Here is an 18,788-nt window from a genome sequence, read left to right on the forward strand (position 1 = left end):
GGCCGGCCTGGCGTAGTTTGATTATGTTTTAGTGGGGGTTTTTGTATGGGTGTGTTTTTAGAACAGGCCCGTTATTTAATTTGATTTTAGAACTGCCTATATTTATCATGGTTTTTATTATCGCCTGTTCACCGCCCTGAGTCCCGTAAGGGAGATAGGGCGGTATATAAATTCAATAAATAAATAAATAAATAAATAAGTAAATGTGTTTGTTTGATAATATGGATGATTTTAGCTATGATAATCAATTGGATGAAATTAGAATCTTGTTTAATGTACTTAAATGATTTAAGGTTGATATTACTCTGTCAGCTTAAAGAAATTGATTGATTGATGGATTAGATATGCATAGGATAGATCAATATTTTATTTTAATTAGGAGATACTAGTGGAAGAAGAAATAAATAAGACATGATAAAATTAAGAAATTAGAATATATCTGGAAGGGATACCTGAATTGATAATGTGTTTATTTAAAGTTAAATTTGATTATGGTATTGTAATTTCATAAAGCTCTAAAACAGGTTTAGGATTAATAGAAATTTAAGTTAGAAATGGACTATTTTAAATATATTAAGCTATCTGAGGGAAATAGAGAGGGAATATTTGATGTATTGATTGAGTTATCTATATATGTTTTGTCTTAGGATTTTTGATTACCCCAGCACCACGGTGTGTCTTGAGCACTTTGTCTTAAGAATTAAAAAACCAATAAAATTTGTTTCAAAAAAAAGAGAGAAAATCTCTGGGTCTGATAGGATATTGTAGGCTATGGATTAATAATTATGCACAGTTAACAAAGAATTTGTGTGCTAAATTACTAGAGAAAAAGCCTTGGAAATTAATATGCACATCAGAAGAAACCCAGACCTTTGACATCTTAAAAACTGCCCTAACTACTTCTCCTGTTCTTGGCTTACCCAATCTGGAGAAGCCCTTCCATTTACGTGTGAATACTGAAAATGGGGTGGCACAAGGAGTCCTTACTCAGAAATGGCTAGATAAGAAAAAGCCTATTGCTTTCTTATGGATCCAGTCATAAGGGATGGACAGTTTGTATTCAGGCCATTGCAGCCACAGCTATACTGGTCCAAGAAAGTAAAAAACTCTCCTTTGGAGGAGGATCCCACATCAAGTAAAAGCCATATTAAATCAAAAAGCAGGATGGAGGCTCACTGACTCTAGAAATATGAGGCCATACTAATGGAAAAGACAGACCTAATTCTTACTATAGATCACATCCTAAATCCTACTCAGTTTCTAGCAGGAGAAAGGGATTCAAATGAGAATTTGGAAAATTTATGTGAGGATGTTATTGAATTGCAAACCCAAATCAGACCAGACTTGTATGATGAACCCCTTGAAGAAGGAGGGTATTTATTCATAGATGGGTCATCAAGAATAGTGGAAGGAAAAAGGAGACATGGATGTGCTACTGTGAATGGGCAAAGTAGAAATCTTTTAGAAGCAAGCAGCCTGCCTAAAACTTGGTTAGCCCAGGCTTGTGAACTGTATGCCTTAAAACAAGCATTGCAGCTACTGCAGGGAAAAATGGGGACCATTTATACTGATTCTAAATATGCTTGTGGGGTAGTGCACTTTGGGAAAAATTTGATAAGAAAGAGCTCTCATCACCACAAAGGGGAAGGAATTAATACATGAAGAATTAGTAAAAGAAATAATGCAAGCCTTGAAGTTGCCCAGAGAAATTGCAGTGTAGAAGGGCACTAAAAAGGAACTAGCTTTGAAGTCATATGAAACAATATGGCTGATAGAGAAGTCAGGGATGCAGGGATGTCAGAGGAAGAGGAACTCTTGTAAGTAACACTCATGTTAAAGGAAGTCATTCCAACATTCAGGGGAAAAGAGGAAGAGGGATTAGTTGATATGGGGGCCATTAAGAATAAGGAAGGGAGATGGGAGCTCCCTGATGGGTGTCAGAGGTTGAACAAGCCATTCACCTGATATTAAATACCCTCTGTGAAGGGAGCCATTGGCAGTCTCAGGCGTTGGTGGATCTGTTCTTAAAGAAGTACGGTTGTAAGCAAGTATATATTATAGCTAAGCAGGTACTAGATAAATATCTAAACATGTAGGAAGATAAATAAGCAAGCTCTCAGAAAAACAGCTCAGAGAGGAAGGCCTCCCACTTTAAGACAGTTTGAACATATTCAAGTCAATTACACAGAGCTGCCATCTGCAGCTGCAGAATGAAATATCTGCTAGTAATGGTGGATCTTTTGACAGGATGGGTAGAGGCTTATCCCACGGCGGTAGCCACTGCCTCTACAGTCATAAGGATCCTGCTAAGCAGGGGTGTCAAACTCTTTCATTGAGGGCCGCATCCACATTGTGGTTGCCCTCGGAGGGGCGGGGGTGTGTGGCTAACATGGGCATGGCCTACTGGGTGGGGTGTGGCTGGGTTGGGTGTGGTCTGAGTGGGCGTGGCCAGCTCAACGTTGCTTGTATCAGGGGTGCCTGTGCAGGCCTGGGACAGATCCAAGGGTCTCCAGCGGAGGAGGGTGGGGCCGGGGCGAGCGCTAGGACATGGTCCACTCGAGGAGCTCCATTGTCCCTCTCAGGCCGTACGGGAAAGCCCCCAGACAGTGGTGCAGGCTGCCCAGGGCCTTGGGCAGCGGAGGTCAAGCGCCCAGCCCTCGAATTCAGGGACCATGGAGCCCAGCCTAGCCTAGGCCCACTTCCCCAAGGGGGTACCCAGCTGCGCTTACCTCCTCCTCAAGGCTGCTGCTGCTGTGTTTGCTCCTTTGGCCAAGTTGCTCATGGTGTTGCGGGAGGGCAAAAAATGTGGGTCAGAGGGAGGCACACTGCCTCTCCCTGCGAGGAGACCCGGCTTTGTAACCAAAGCATCCTCAGCTATAGGATGGGAGACTACCAGGAGAGGTCAAGAGGAGGAGACAAGGGGATGGCGAAAAGGCAGCAGGGCTGCTCTTGGCCAAGTGCTAAGGCAGGACTTCCCTCAGACCCTTTCTTCCTCTCATTATAATCTATTTTCCTTCCTTCCTTCTTTCTTTCCTTTCCCCCTTTCTTCTTTTTCCTTCCCTCTTCATTCTCCTTTCCTTCTTCTTCCTTCTCCTCTTTCCTTCCTTTTTGTTTGTCTTTCCTTTTCCTTTTCTCCTTTCCTGTCCCATCTTGGATGTTCAAATGCAAAAGGAGAAACATTTCTCGATGCTTCCTTGCCTTGTGATCAAATGCCATTTTTGCTATTAGTCTGTGGCCGCTTAAAAGACTGAGAACAAACCAGGCTCAGTTTATCCCATGCTTGCATTTAGTGGGGGCGTCCACAGTCAACAGTACAGCAGAACTGTCAAAATGATGACTGTGATAGTTGATCAGAGCTTCTCTGTTTTTTATGTGCAACAGCTTTAGCATTTAGGAACTGAGATACGTTAGTTGCTTTTCTATTAATACATAATCTTTAAAAGAGCTTTCCTGCAGGGACCCTGCCATGGTCTAATTCAGACTGGAAATATAGCAAAGGAAAATATTTTCCCCTACTCTGCTTTGTCCTATTTTCCCCACTGGAAATGGCTGTTTGCAACACAAAAGGAAGGGACACTTTCCTAAAAGTTCACAATTCAAGAATACCAGTGTTAATTTGGATTTCCAATAAAGTCCTGTCTGTGACAAAAGAGAACACAAAATTGCTTTCTCCTTTGAGCCCAAGTCTCAATGGATCCAGGATTGAAGCAGAACTGCGTGAACTGGGGCATCTCCAACCAAGTTGCCTCTCCTTCCTTCCTTCCTTCCTTCCTTCCTTCCTTCCTTCCTTCCTTCCTTCCTTCCTTTTTTCCCTCCCTCCCTCCCTCCTTTCCTTCCTCCCACCCTCTATTCCTCCCTTCCTCCATTACTCTCTCCCTTTTTTCTCTCCCTCCCACCCTCCCTCCCTTCCTCCTTCTGTTCCTTTCTTCCTTCCTCCATTCATTACTTTGCCTTCTCATCTCTTTCCTTCTTCCGCACTCAGGAAGGGGTGATGGGAGGGGGAGAGATTGCCAGAGATTGCTATCCCATGTGGGCGGGCAGGAGCTGTCCCATTGAAAGAAAAGCCTCATGGCTGTGAGGCTGGAGGTGCTAGTAGGAGGGGTGGCGGCTGATCTACATACAACCTCGTAGCATCCATCAAAGCCAGAATGTGCTCCATTGGGCAGCCCCGCCCTGCCTCCTGGGTGCACACACAAGTGTAGTCTGGTGTCCCTGCTGGCTGTCTTGCCCTGCAGGCTGACTTCACCCAGGACGCGGTGTTGGCCTTCTCCTGCGTGCACACCTGGGGGTGGGACAGAGGCTGCTAGGTAGCTCCTTGCTGATTCCAGGGCTGCCCTGTGGAACCTTTGTTCCTTTCTTTCCTTCTCTCCTTTTCATCTCTTTCCTTCCTCCATGCTCAGGAAGGGGTGATGGGAGGGGGAGAGACTGCCAGCGCTGCCATGCAGCTCAGTCCATCAAAGCCAGAACACACTCAGCCGTAGCCCTGGAACCAGCAAGGAGCTGCCCTGCCACCTCTGTCCTGCCCCCCAGGTGTGCGCAGAGGAGACGGCCAGCGCCAGTGTTCCAGGTGAAGTCAGTCTGCAGGGCAAGACAGCCAGCAGGGACGCCGGACTACGCTTGCATGCGCACCCAGAGAGCCCAGTGGGGCTGCCCCGTGGATCTAACGTTGAGCATGTTCTTGCTTTGATGGACGCAACTAGGTTGTAGATCAGTGCCACCCCCCTCCCACCAGCACCTCCAGCCTCGCAGCCACGAGGCTTTCCTTTCACCGGGAAAGCCCCTGCCCGCCCACGTGGCTTAGCAAGACCGGTGGCAACATGGCAGCACTGGCAATCTCTCCCCCTCCCATCACCCCTTCCTGAGCACGGAGGAAGGAAAGAGATGAGAAGGAGAGAAGGAAGGAAGAAATGAATGAAGGTTCCATGGAGCAGCCCTGGAATCAGCAAGGAGCTGCCCTGATACCTCTGCCCCGCCCCCTGGGTATTTGCAAAGGAGACGACTAGCACCGGTGTCCTGGGTGAAGTCAGCCTGCAGGACAAGACAGCCTGCAGGGACGCCAGACTCCACTTGCACACACGCCCACGGGATAGAACAGGGCTGCCCCGTGGATCTAAGGCTGAGCACGTTCTGGCTTTGATGGACGCAACCAGGTTGTAGATCAGTGCCCGGTCGGCCTTGGCTGGTCCGAGGTGCGGCGGGCCAGTCCTTTGCTGTTTCCAGAGCTGGTCCCTGGGCTGGATGGAATCATATATCGGGCTGGCCCCGGCCAGTGGGCCTTGTGTTTGACATTTCTGTGCTAGAGCATATTGTACCAAGATATGGAGTAATTACTCATATTGACAATGACCAAGGGACACATTTTATTTCGAAGGTCCTGAAAGGGGTGATGGGTGCATTGGGAATACAATGGGATCACCACACCCCCTGGAACCCTAAATCTTCTGGGAAGGTGGAGAAGGCTAATGGATTAAGTAAAGAAAATTTGACAAATTAATGCTAGAATTAAAATTATCATGGACAAAGTGCCTCCCTTTGGCCCTGTTGAGATTAAGGGCTAAACCAAGGAAAGACCTAGGTTTATCATCTTATGAAATCTTGTTTGGAGTACCATACCTGGGAGGGTTAGAAAAGAAAGAAGGGATAGAATTAAAAGAAATAATGATTAAATATGTCCTTGATCTGTCCAGATATTTGTCTGTCCTCAGGGAAAAAGGACTCTTGGCACAAACACACCGCTGGAATTCGCAGTACACCAATTCCATCCTGGAGATTGGATTCTAATAAAAACCTGGAAAGAGGAGAAGCTGCAACCAAAGTGGGAAGGGCCATACCAAGTGTTAACCACTGAGACAGCTGTTCAAACAAATATCTGAGGGGTGGAGGGTTGAACCTGGTACAGATCCATTGAAGCTAAAAATTACCAGAAACTAAATGCAACCACCAGTTGAAGAGTTGACTGGGCTAGTATTAGCAGGATTAGTGTTCTTGGTGTGGTTGTTTCTTCTGTTCTATTGCAGGAGTGAATGGATGCCTATGCTTTTCTATGGAAAACCAAAAGCTGAAGAAATAGAACTACCCCTTTGAGCAACAGAGGATCTACAGGATGTGCTAGTTCTATAATCATAGGTGATGGTGCAATTGTTGTTATTTTTAAACAGGAGTGTGATACAACAATCATAGAAGATGTGGGGGGGACAGGAATGTATGAATAACAGAAATATCAATCTGGATATTGTGGGTCTGGGTCCAAACCCTTTGTGGAATAAGTCCACAGGTGTCGAACTGCAATAGTTGCATTACCACCACCAAAAAGGGAAGGCAAACGACACAAACTTTAATTTGCTATAGTTATTATGAGTATACAGGAATGAAAGGGAAATGTACCATAACCAAACTATATATTCCACCTGTACTCAGAATAATAAGACAACATGTTATGACCCAAGAGTGGAGGTTAAGGAGACTTATCTGACGACCCAGTCAGCCCTTGGAGAAAGGAAGTTATTGAACTCCACAAAAATTACAAATCCTAACTTTCCAGTGGACCTTACTATTGATGCATGTGGGGCAACTGATCATAATTTGAGATTACCAAAGTGTGGTTCCATGAGTTGGATTCACACCTCTACTCACAATGAGAAGTACTTATGTATTCAGCATAATTACCATCAAGGGGATTGGGGTTCAGTATCCCCATGTTATAACCCAACCAAGTGTACAGGTGGGAATGTGTGTCTTGGAGCAAATTCAATTTTGAGGATAAGCAAGGATGGCTGTTAACTATAAGAAAAGGAACAGCTTACTCGAACTGCAATCCTAACACCTGTAATCCAGTGTTGCTCAACTTCACCAAATTTAGTGAATGGGAAAGAGCTACTAATGATAGAAAGATTTTACAGGAGTTCGGATTGGGAATAGATGATGCTGGCTCTGACCCAGTCACTCTCATTACGATAAAAGTAGTAAAAATAGAAAAACAAACTAAGCAAAATAAACGGTTCCATTCTTTTTATGAAGAGTTGGAAACCAATATTGAAATATTAGCCATCACCAAAAATGTATTCATTGATTTGGCTGAAAGAATAAGTAGCCTCCTTGAATGTAACTAACTGCTATGTGTGCGGAGGAACTAATATGGGTGAACAATGGCTCTGGGAAGCTCGAGAATTAAATCTCAGCAGTGTACCCAGGATAAATTTAACTTGGTCATCACAAGATAAATCACCCCGGTGGATCACACAAACGTCTATAATGGGTAAAGTGTATTTTATCCGAGAAGAATCAAACCAATTCAATCAAACAGTAGGCCAACTGGCATATGAACAGGAATTCCAGATAAATGACACAGCAAACAGTTGGTGGGGTGGCAGTAACATAGTGAACTCTCCAACCCCATTACAAATGTAATCAACCTTAAAGAAATATGGAATCAACCTGGAAACATTTCTCTAGAGTGGAAAAAGCCTGATGGAATGTATTGGTTCTGTAGCAGATATGCCTATGTAAAACTTCCCAAAAGATGGAATGGAGCATGTATTTTGGGCACAATTAAACCTAGCTTCTTCCTTCTTCCAATAAAACAAGGAGAGAGGTTAGGCATACTAATTTATGATGAAATTGGACTCAGGGAAAAACAATCAATACAGATCTCAGGTCCAAAACAATGGCATGATGAAGAATGGCCTCCTAAGAGAATTATACAGGTATATGGGCCAGCCACTTGGGCTGAAGATGGGATGTATGGATATAGAACCCCTTTATTTATGTTAAATAGGATAATAAGACTTCAAGCAGTATTAGAAATTATTACTAATGAGACAGCTATAGCTTTGAACTTACTTGCTAAACAAAATACTCAACTTAGGACAGCAATATACCAAAATCGTTTAGTTTTAGATTACTTATTGGCTCAAGAAGGTGGAGTATGTGGAAAAATTAATCTGACCATTGTTGCCTACAAATAGATGATCAAGGGAAAGCAATTGAAGAAATCACTACTAAAATAAGAAAAATAGCTCATGTGCCAGTTCAAACTTGGACAGGAATTGTGGATATTTCTTGGTGGTCCCAACTAACAGAAGGAGGATGATCAAAATGGGGAATAATATTGTTATGGTTCATAGGAGGAATATTGATTATCCCTTGTATTCTACCCCTGATGGTCAAAATGATACAATATACAATCAAATGAATGCAGGTAACCTTGGTTCAAAGGAAAGATAAAAATGGAGAAAAGAGTCTAATATTGAAGGTAGATAAGTTAACCTCTAAAAGTAAAGATGAGTATTGCCAAAACTTTGAATTGATTAATGAAGACATATATGAATAAAGAATTTTTAATGTAAATTAAATGTAAAGGGGTGGATTTGAAGGGAATATAATTTTTGATAAAAACTCTTTAATAAAGACTTAGTTAAATATCACATAGCCTTAGTTTCCAAAAAGGCAGGAAAACTTGTTGTCAGGCAGAAAACATGTTGTCAGGTTAGGCAATCAGAAAGAATGTGACCAAAGTGGGTCCATGAAGGAGAGATATGGCGTGTCATCAGGACCAGGAGGTATTTAAACCATCACCAACTATGATCGTGTGTGGCTTCTTGATTTTGTTAATAGAAGTCCACCAGCCTTTGCAAATGCTTTAAAATAAAATTTTCTTTCAGTGACCTCCAAGTCTCTTTTTGAGTTTAATTTTTATCCAAGGAAATATGGTTCCAGTTCCTATGTGCAGCTGCCTATATGAAGTCACCTGCTCTGCACAGACACAAATGCAAACAGAGTAGACTACTTTGCCTACCTGACCCTGGAGGCAAAACTACTTAGTAGGACTCCTTGAGTTTTTTAACTGCTTACATTCTAAATTTACTTATACAAATTTTTAAAATTAGCAAAATTTCTGCAAAGGAAAATAGAACAGGAATTTAAAGAGCAATAAGGTAATTCAAAATGAAAAAAAGCAAACAACTAATATTAAGGGAGGTTTCAAAGGAAACTGATGATAATCACAAATCAACCTCAGATTTTCATAATAAAAAAGTTTTAATGAACAGTTACACCTAATCCTAAACTCACCAATTCTGAAGTGAAATTCATGTAGTGCCAAATTTCTTATAGCAATTTGTAGGAACAAGGCCTCCTGCCTTGGGCATGGGATTGCACTAGAAGACCTTCAAGGCACTTTCCCATCCTATATGACTGCTTTGCTTCCTTCCGTCTGTTGCCAGCCAAATGGCCTTTAGCTGTTCTAGACTTCAACTCTTATAATCCCATCCTAATGGCTAGAAAAAGCTAGACTTTTATGCAACCGAATGGAGTCTTACCTCTGCCACTAACAAATAGACAGATTACATGTGCTGAATTGACACAACTGTTAGCTGGTTTTTTGATTACCATTATTTTTGCACCTCCAATCACAGAGGTACATAATGAGGATTAATTTAAAATGTACATCAACAGATTGTCACAGGGTAATTTTCTTCTTTGGACAAGAAGTAAAGCTGGGCAAATAATTCTAACTAGTCTTACAAATCTTTCAGGTAAATATTTCCATAATAAAACACTTACAATACTGAAAAAAAATACATGTTTCCTTCCTTCTTTAAATAGAAAGGCTGAAACATTCTGCTTTTGGTCAGCTGGAACATATATGCCCCATGGACATGGATGGGTTGCTAGGACCCTGTAACTGGACACTAGAGATCTCAACAGATAACATGCAGCAAGTGTACTTTATTTCCCAAATGGCAAAGACAGACAGCAGACTGGTCTTATAAAAAAAATAACATAAAGGTAAACTATATGGTAAACTGTAGTCTATTTCCACAATAAAATAGATAAAAAGAAAATATAATAATAAATGTGCTAAATACAGAGAATCCAAGTTCAGCTAAATACATTGCCTTTACCTGATACATTAATCTCTTCAATAAAGTAGGTTTAGCTGAATAGTCTTGTTTATAAACTTAGCAGCTGCTCACAATCTGTATGTCCTCCTATACCCAGGAGGAAATAGGTCAATCTGTGATTTAGGTCTACTGTATTCTTTCAAGTAAATATTTTAAATTTCTAACCCTAAAAGGGATCTACAGATAACAATAAAAACTATGAGTAATATCTTCAATTGCTGGGGCACCACATACAAGTAATTCTTGACATGACAATTCATTTAATCACCTTTCAAAGTTACAATGGCATTAAAAAAGGGGACTTACAACCCATGCTCAAAGTTACAGCTGCAGTGCCTCTGCAGTCATTTAATCAACATTCAGATGCATGGCGACCTGCACTTATAATTGCAGGTACGTTGCAACCCTACCACTACCTGTCTCCCTACCTCCCCATCTATGCGGTTTTGGCCACCTTATAGATATACAACAGCACACAGCAACAGCAGTGCCAGGCCTGGGGTTGAAGTGGAAGGCCTTCAATTTACCTGTAAAATGCTGCTTCAAACCCAACACCATGGCTAGTCTCCTGTGCACAAAGTAACAGTTAACCCCACTGCTCTGCTCTCCTCAGGCCTGCTTCATTCAGCTAACCTTCACCATTTTTCTCCTGTGCTGATAAGAAGGGCTTGGCCTATCCCTGCTGTATGTGAGGCAGCGGCCATGGCTGCTCCAGGCCTTCTTCTACATGTGAGACAGATGCTGGCTGCATTAGGCCCTCTTCCCAAGGATGCTTGCACCATTCTCCAAATCAAGAGATGGAAGTACCCACATTTGGCCATGGAATCCAACAACTCAAATCTTGTTGTAGAATAGGGTTTTTTAAGAAATTGTATCAATTGACAGGTATTTTTTGGTTTGGAAAGTGTTTTTGTTCTTAGCCAACCAATTTAAAATTCTATTTTTGTCAATAATTCTGTATCAGTTTGGGCATAGATACCTAAGATCCTCTATTGAAAAATTTCCTTTGGCTGGGAGGCAGTTGAGAGTAAATATTGGGTGTAAGCTATGCTGTAAAATAACTTTGATAAATTGCTTATCCAAGAGGTGTGCTGAGCCACACTTAATCAGTTCAACTGAACACATTTTGGGTAGCCTACCAAAGACAAAGACAGAAAGCATGCTTGCTGATTTTTGAAGGGGGGAAAAAAGCTTTCACATTTTTCATGCTTGCTTTTCCACGTTCAATTTTCATGTAACTAACTTTTTAATCAGGATTTGCAAACTTTCCACCATTAGTCACTCCTGTGTCAGGGACTTTAGCCAACTGGAAAGGATAAGCTGTGTCTCAGTTTTCATACATGAATCTTCAGAACAGTTCTGTATAACCCAATCTTTGAGCCACAAAATGCAGCTCGTGGGTCTCCTTCTTTTGCCTTTGACTCTGCACCTAAATGTGACTGTGTAAATGTACACGTATATGTATACGTATATGTAGGAAAATAATGTCTTTACCTTTCTACAGCCATGGTCCTCCTCTTTCCCCTGACTTACTCGACCCCGTTTCTTACAGACAGAAGGCAATGTCTGATTGCAAGGACTGTCATTCCATCTCCCTTCCTGGATGGAAGCATAGAAATTTCAACTTTGTAAAACCATTTTCACAGTTGGGCCCAGTTTCTAAATATTCTAAACATTAATATTGTATCTTGCCAGTTTCCTGTGTCAACTATATATTTACCAATTTAAACAATTTTGCAAAGCCGTTATGCAAATTTCTAATCTAATACCGTACTAACTTGATCTTCATGATATCTTTTGCCTTTTTATATGAGACTATCAATTTTTATTTTTTGTACAAAAAGGCCTTTTGCAATGCTGACCTGTTTAGCACATGCCTGGGCATATTTCTGCAATCTTTGTTTCAGAAATCAGTTTTTAAAACAAGTAAACCAACTTCCCTTCTACATACAACCTCCCAAATATCATAATCCAAAATGCTTCCAATCTAAAGGAACACTGTAGGCAATATGTATAGGGCAATTTTAAATGTTTTAAAAGAGTTATTTAATCCTATTATACAACTATTGACAAAATCTCAAATGGCTTCAAAAAGTAAATATTTAAAGTTTATCAATATATCTGGATGATCCAACTATAAAAAACAAATTGAAATGGATTCCTACAAAGTTTTGCCTGCTTCAGTTGTCTGTGAAGAAAATAAATAGGTCTTAGATTACATAATTGTTTTGGCCAAAGTTGGATAAATCATTTCCAAGTTTCTTTGCAATCAAATCTGTTTTAAGAAAAAAAAATGAGTTTAAAGTGCAGATCCCTTAAGATTCCAAAATCACAAGTCATTAATGAGGAGTACATAGTATTATTTTGACTTTTTGATATATGTGGTACAGAGTCCTCTTTATGTTAAAATTATATATTTCTCTCACGATAGAAATATTTCCAAAATTTTACTCATACCGGCCCCCAGATAGTCACACAATCCTCCAGGCTATCTCGGAAATTATTGGGCTCAAAAGGATGCCAGAATGTAAACTGCACTGGTGTGCCATCTGACCACTCAAAATTCATCTGTAGCCGGAGATCATTCAGACCAATCCAAAGTTCTTCAACATCTGGCACAACAGGGAAGAAGAGAAGATAGTGTATACAGTCCTCTCCTGTATATATATTAGTAATACACTTCTTTGTATTCATTACATCACTCAATGCACAAGAGGTATGCCTACTTCTGCCTTTCTAATTTACTTGTCCTCTCCAATATATAAAAATTTAAGAGAATGCTGCTAAATTCATGAAAAATTCCATGAAAACAAGAAGTTTAGAATTTGGATGTAGCACTCAGAAAGGTTGTGACTTCCTCTGCTGTGATTTATCTTCACTTTATTCCCAAACCTACTGTAGCTCAATTTCATCATTGCCTTCATCCTCTCTACTCCATGTTCTCTTCAGGAAGATTTTTCATAAACATTCAACATACTGATTCATCTAAAAATTCAGTCAGTACCATAAAAAAATCAACTTTCAATTTTTAGAAAAACCTATTTAATCCTTGAAGGGGAATAGCATAATTGGCCCAAGGATTAGAAATCAGCTAAATGAAGTGTGGAAGTAATCATTTTGATTGTCAAAATGACAATTCAAGGCTGCATTCCAGCCAATCAACATTTTTGATTGAACCAAGACTTGTTGGGAACAAGATCTATTTCCTTTTAGTTTAATCCATATTCTGTCAGTCAAATTTGGTTCTTCTTAAAATGCTAAGCAAGGTCAAATCTGGTTATTATTTGGACATATAACCATGAGGAAGTATCAGGGGTAGGGTAGCCTAGAAATCTTAAAAACATGGAAGGCAATAGCAAACAATTTCCATACCATTACAAAGAAAATTATATCTATGAAGTCACTGAAATCCGACTTGCAGATATCACCATTTTAAAGCCATTGGCCACAGAGTAAGCTAATTGGATAAGCATCTATATCTCACATCTTACTTTCTGTAAACACTACCATAAAAATTCTCTACTCATTTTGTAATATGATTGCATGCGCGCACGCACACACACACACACACACAAATATAGAGAGAGAGAGACAGAGAAAATGTTTGTGGTAAAGTACATGGGCATCACTCTTTTTACTAAAGACATGCATACTCCATGTGATCACCAATCTTCTAGTCCTCCTGCTTTTTCTCTTTGACCAGAGCCACCATGGCAATCATTTTATACATGAGATTACCCACTGCATAGCTGCTGCTTGAGAGTTCTTGGGATACTAATTCAAAATTCTGAATATACCTCAATCTATAAGGGTCCAGAGTGCATGATTAAATCAATTATCCTTTACCTTGCTTGATTTGCTTGGTGACAAACTCCAGTTCAGAGAGGGTATGGATGCTCACCAGATCCCCTTCACTCCGCAAGCAGGTCTTTTTGGCATCTATCCAACTTTTCTTTTCACTTATCAAACGATAGCAGTTAGATTGGAATGGCTGCCAGCTGGGATCACAATCAATCTTCACTTCAGATTCTACTGGGATTATAGTACATAAATTTAGAGAATCAGAGAGCCGTGGGATATAATTGTGAGACTACAGCCAAAATCTATAACCCAGAAAACAGATACTGTAAACCTAGCACAGAACTTTACTTTCTGCCATATAAACCAGACTACTAATTCCTTAATCACAGATATTAATAAATGGATTCAAACTAAAATCCATAGTTTTCCATAATTATTTTCAAACAGAATGCAAACATTTATTCCCTTCTTATTCCTTACATTGGTGCTCTAAGTGCCTGGCTTTCAGGCTCTGAAACTCTTTTGCCTTTGTACTTCCTTCTAACCCATTCAATATATCCCTCTCCTCAAACCCTCAAAATTATAATAAAATATTAAAATCAGCTAACAAATAAATGCCTGGTGAAAAAATACTTCTTACAGATTTTCTAAACATTGAGAGTAGGGCAATGCAATCCAGAACCTGGGAACAACACAAGGTCCTTTTTATGTATCAGAAAGTGAGCTTTCCTACTGATTAAAAGAAATGGATACATTTATCATGGAAAAGACATAATCTATCCATACAGCCCCTTGCCCCAACTCCAGAATAACTTTCTATTAGATTACGTCCTTACAACCATCTTGGTCAGTGGTTCTCAACCTTTTTAATGCCGCGACCCCAACCGGTCGTAAGTCGAGGACTAAACCGGTCGTAAGTCGAGGACTAAACCGGTCATAAGTTGAGGACTAAACCGGTCGTAAGTCGAGGACTACCCAACCAGTCTAAATCGAGGACTTTGCCTGCCCGGGAGTGCCGTGCATGCGTGGTTCCGCCCCCTGCGCCGCGGCTCCGCATCGACCGTTCGCCGTCTCTGTCTCGTCCGGCTGGTGGTCGACCGGGTCGGGTTCCCTCCATTCCGTGGGCGGCCTTTTCCCCTTTTTTTACCGCCTGTTTTTTTTACCGCCTGTCGGAACGAACCGCTGGGGGTACTTTACCAGCTAGCTGGGGTTTACCCCTCCCGACCCACAGGTTGAGAACCACTGATCTTGGTGCTAGCTTGCTGCTGAGCGAGGCTTAAGCTGTATCAAAGCTATCCAGCAAGAAAGTGGCACTTCTCATAGAAAAACAAAAGACTCCTACATGTGTAGTGCTCCATGTTGCAGAGATCAGTCACCTTCATAGGATTGGCAGCTGGCTGGGCTCCTAATGGCTCTTTGCAAAATCAACCCTCGGTTTAGGCTGCCAGAAGGAATATAACCATGCACAGCAAGTTTTTTTTCCCCAGCTCAAGAGAGCATCAACCTCATGGAAAACTTGCCTAAAATCTATAGGTAAGCTTGATGTAACTCCCATTTATGATTTACACAGTTTCTTATGAATTCCTAAAAAACAACAGATGGAAGATGGTAGTGATTGGCAATTACTGGAACTACAGAGTGAATACACCTATAAGAAGCTGCAGCTGCAAATGCAATGCCTGTCCAGTACTCTGCCTCAGAAACAAAACTTTTAATTTCAGGAAACCATAGCAATTGGGTTAGAATCATAATTCTGGAAAGAAATGTAAGAGGTCATGCAATCCAATCTGTATTCAGGGTCCAATTTAGTATCTTTGACTATCTAGCCTCTCTTTCAAGACCAGTGTGAAAAATCAAGCCTCAGGCCAGGAAAGAATCTGGCAGCAAATAAAAGCTGAGAAGAATCTTGTGAAAAGAGCTGGGAACTCAACACTGTTATTTCTTCACAGGCTGGCAAGAGCTGATTTTGTATGCAGAACAGGTTTGCAAAAGGCGCTTTGCCTGGGTGTGATGCCAGGGTACTCTCTTAGTAAATGGTGATTGTGGATTTGTTCACTTTTTCTCTCCTCCTATAACAGGAGGAGGTATCTGCCACTCTTGTTATGATGACAGGAATGCTATTGGCATTTTGCTAAGGCACAGTAAGAGAAATTTGCAGCTGCTACCTGCAAATCCAGTGAGAATCAAGGAGCATTCAACAAACCTACTCATTCAATTGGAATGTAAATCTATCTAAAAAGAGGTTACCTCAATCCCTCAGATCACTTCTTTATTTACTTATAGCATCTCCCTGTCCTCTGGAGTTACTTTCAATCTGTTCCTTTTGGTAAGATCTTTTTTTGAATTTAGATAGCATCCAAGAGTACATATGCTTCCACTGAATTGGACAAGTAAGGAGCAATTAAACTGGGTATCTCAGCATACTGAAAATATCCCACTCCAAAAGGATCACCCGGCAGCCTCTTTCAAGCTAGAGAGGAATGTCTTTTTCTGGCAAAGAGACACAGACCACCTCTCTTAAATATGGAGCTGGTCCCATCCTGGCCAATTTATTCAGGTAGGAAGGTCAAGGCTGGGAATATAGCTTATGGAGCCATTTAATCCTGTCACACAAAAAGCCTATGGTAACCCAATACATTTCCTCATTTAGCATACAATTTCTCCAGTACCAAGGCCCTGTGTGAGATTTTCTGCAAAAATCCATAGAAATTTCATATTCTGCAGTATAGTTATTGTTTGTTTATGTTTAAACCAAAATATTCAAATTGTTTGGGTTCTTTTGCATTTTCCAAATTACGCACCTGTGAAGTGTGTATTAGAAGTAGCGTTTGGTTTCTTTTTACAGATATATGGCAAAGCAATGCTGCAATCCCGGTTCTGCCATCCTCCCGAGGACTCTGTCCGTATCACCCCACAATTCTCTTCATTGGGATTATCAGGTTGATCTATAAGCATAATCCAAGAATGTTATTTCAGTATTAAGGATCGACTCTTAGATCGACTCTGAATTTCACGGATTGAAAAGACATTTTTGGGGGATTTTGTTATCAGAGATGAAAAAAAAATATACATTGTGCTGATGAAGATTAGATTGCGTATATGGGAAGTTAAAGAAATTTTTGTCCAATGCTGCAAAATAACTGGATAAATCAATCACAGAAAAGTAAAGATCTCTATATTCTCAAAAATATCATCATCATTTTAAAATGTAATACTAAGTTTTAAGACTAGCTACCCTTATTTCCAATAGTTTCCATTCTCTGCAAAGGATGGATTTTAAAAAATGGATTACTATTATCATGTTACTTTAAACTGGTCATTAAAGGCAAGCGTTACATCTGTAGAGAAAAGGGACAGGGTATGTTTGACCCAATGTTTGCTAAGAATATCATATTTGGGCTGTAAAATTTCAAGTATGTTCCCTTCACTACCATCTAGGGATTACTCAGATTACTGCATCCCCACATATGGTGGCCCTCCTTTGACTTAAGGACATAGACTTCTATCATGCAAATTCTGAAAAGAAATGGAAAATGGGTTTGTATTATCTCAAAAGAATGTTTTACATTTTGCCTGGCTCTTTATTTTACACACACACACACTGGGAATATATATATATATATGTGTGTGTGTGTATGTGTGTGTGTGTGTGTGTGTATATTTTCTGAGGTTTTCGCGGGTGTTTGTATGTAGGTCTTTGGTTAATCGGGTTTTCTCCCGCGTAAAATTGGAAGTGTCTTGGCGACGTTTCGACGAAGTCCCATTCGTCATCTTCAGGCTGGTGTCTTCAGCTTCGTGCTTCTAGGAGTAATGTGTGATTGCAGCTGTTTCTTCCTTTTAACTGCCAATGGGGTTGGAACTGATTGGGTGGGAGGTTGGCTGTGTTCTGATTACGCACAATCCCACCACCACCCTGCACAGATCAACTCCGTAGCCAAGACCCTCATCTCCAGAACCAAACGCCTAGCCGACAAAGATCATCTGAAAACTGAATTACACACGCTCACAAACGTATTAATCTCCAACGGATTCCAAAGAAATACAATTACCAACCTAATCCAAAGGGAAACACCCCCCAAGAACCGAGACATAGAACAGTACAACGACATCGCCCTCCTCCCCTACATCAAAAGCACCACAGATAAAATCAGCGAAATTCTCCACAAACACAATATCAAGACAGCCTTCGGCACCGACCAAAAAATAGCAAACATCTTAAGAAACCCCAAAGACAGGATCCATCTAGAAAACCAAGGAGTCTATGAAATACCATGCAAAATCTGCCCAGCCACATACATTGGACAAACTAATAGGAGAATAAATGCATGCATCGCAGAACACAAGAACGCAGTCAGAAAAGAAGAAAAAACTTCCTCCCTCTTCCAGCATCTTAAAGCTACAGGACATGAAATTGATTCTGAAGGAACCAAACTAATCTCCAAAACTGAACACCACAACAAGAGAATAATTATGGAAGCCATCGAAATAGAAAAACACCCCCACAACGTGAATAAACGTGACGATACCTCCTGCCTACCAGACATCTGGAAACTAGCCCTAATCAACAAACGAGTCCTAGCCACGAAAACCGACACCGGACCCAGAACAACACAGTACGCCACCACCATTCACCCTCACCAGACCCAAACCCAAGCCCAAACCCATCCCTCAGACGAAATGCAAACACCATCCAGAAGCCAAACCACGACGACATCACCAGCTGCTGCACCTCCCTCCGACCTCCACACAAAGCAAACGGACACACGCCATGAACACAGAGCTAGACCGCAAACTCGGAGCCAAACCAAAGCCTGGTATGCTACATCACAGCCTTCTGCTCTGGACACCACATCACAGAACTCAGGGGGTTACAACGCTAAAGGTTGGGATGTTACAACACAGCCAACCACCCAGGATGTTGCAACACAAAACTCAGGATATCACTACACTAGATCTCAGGATGTAATCACACAACCCATTACCCAGGTCGTTATAACACAAAAGACTAATGGGCACACAGCCAGCACCTCAACTACTCAGGATGTTACGAAACAGCTGAACAATCCGCAAACAATAGCTCCCACA

At 41.1% G+C, this 18,788-nt stretch overlaps 1 protein-coding gene across 1 annotated transcript in view; it reads right to left on the reverse strand.

Moving 5' to 3' along the window:
- The window catches only part of MRC2 (mannose receptor C type 2), a 130,081-nt gene that overhangs the window by 76,783 nt on the left and 34,510 nt on the right, over nt 1-18,788 (reverse strand). The window contains exons 6-9 of the mRNA XM_015831512.1: nt 16,505-16,648; nt 13,749-13,931; nt 12,360-12,514; nt 11,397-11,501 (exon numbers count right to left, since the gene is read on the reverse strand). Coding sequence (XP_015686998.1) covers nt 11,397-11,501; nt 12,360-12,514; nt 13,749-13,931; nt 16,505-16,648 — 587 coding nt within the window. The remainder of the gene's footprint in view (nt 1-11,396; nt 11,502-12,359; nt 12,515-13,748; nt 13,932-16,504; nt 16,649-18,788) is intronic.

The sequence above is a fragment of the Protobothrops mucrosquamatus genome, unplaced genomic scaffold, assembly GCF_001527695.2.
Source record: "Protobothrops mucrosquamatus isolate PMUCROS unplaced genomic scaffold, P.Mucros_1.0 scaffold_257, whole genome shotgun sequence".
Classification (NCBI taxonomy): Eukaryota; Metazoa; Chordata; class Lepidosauria; order Squamata; family Viperidae; genus Protobothrops; species Protobothrops mucrosquamatus.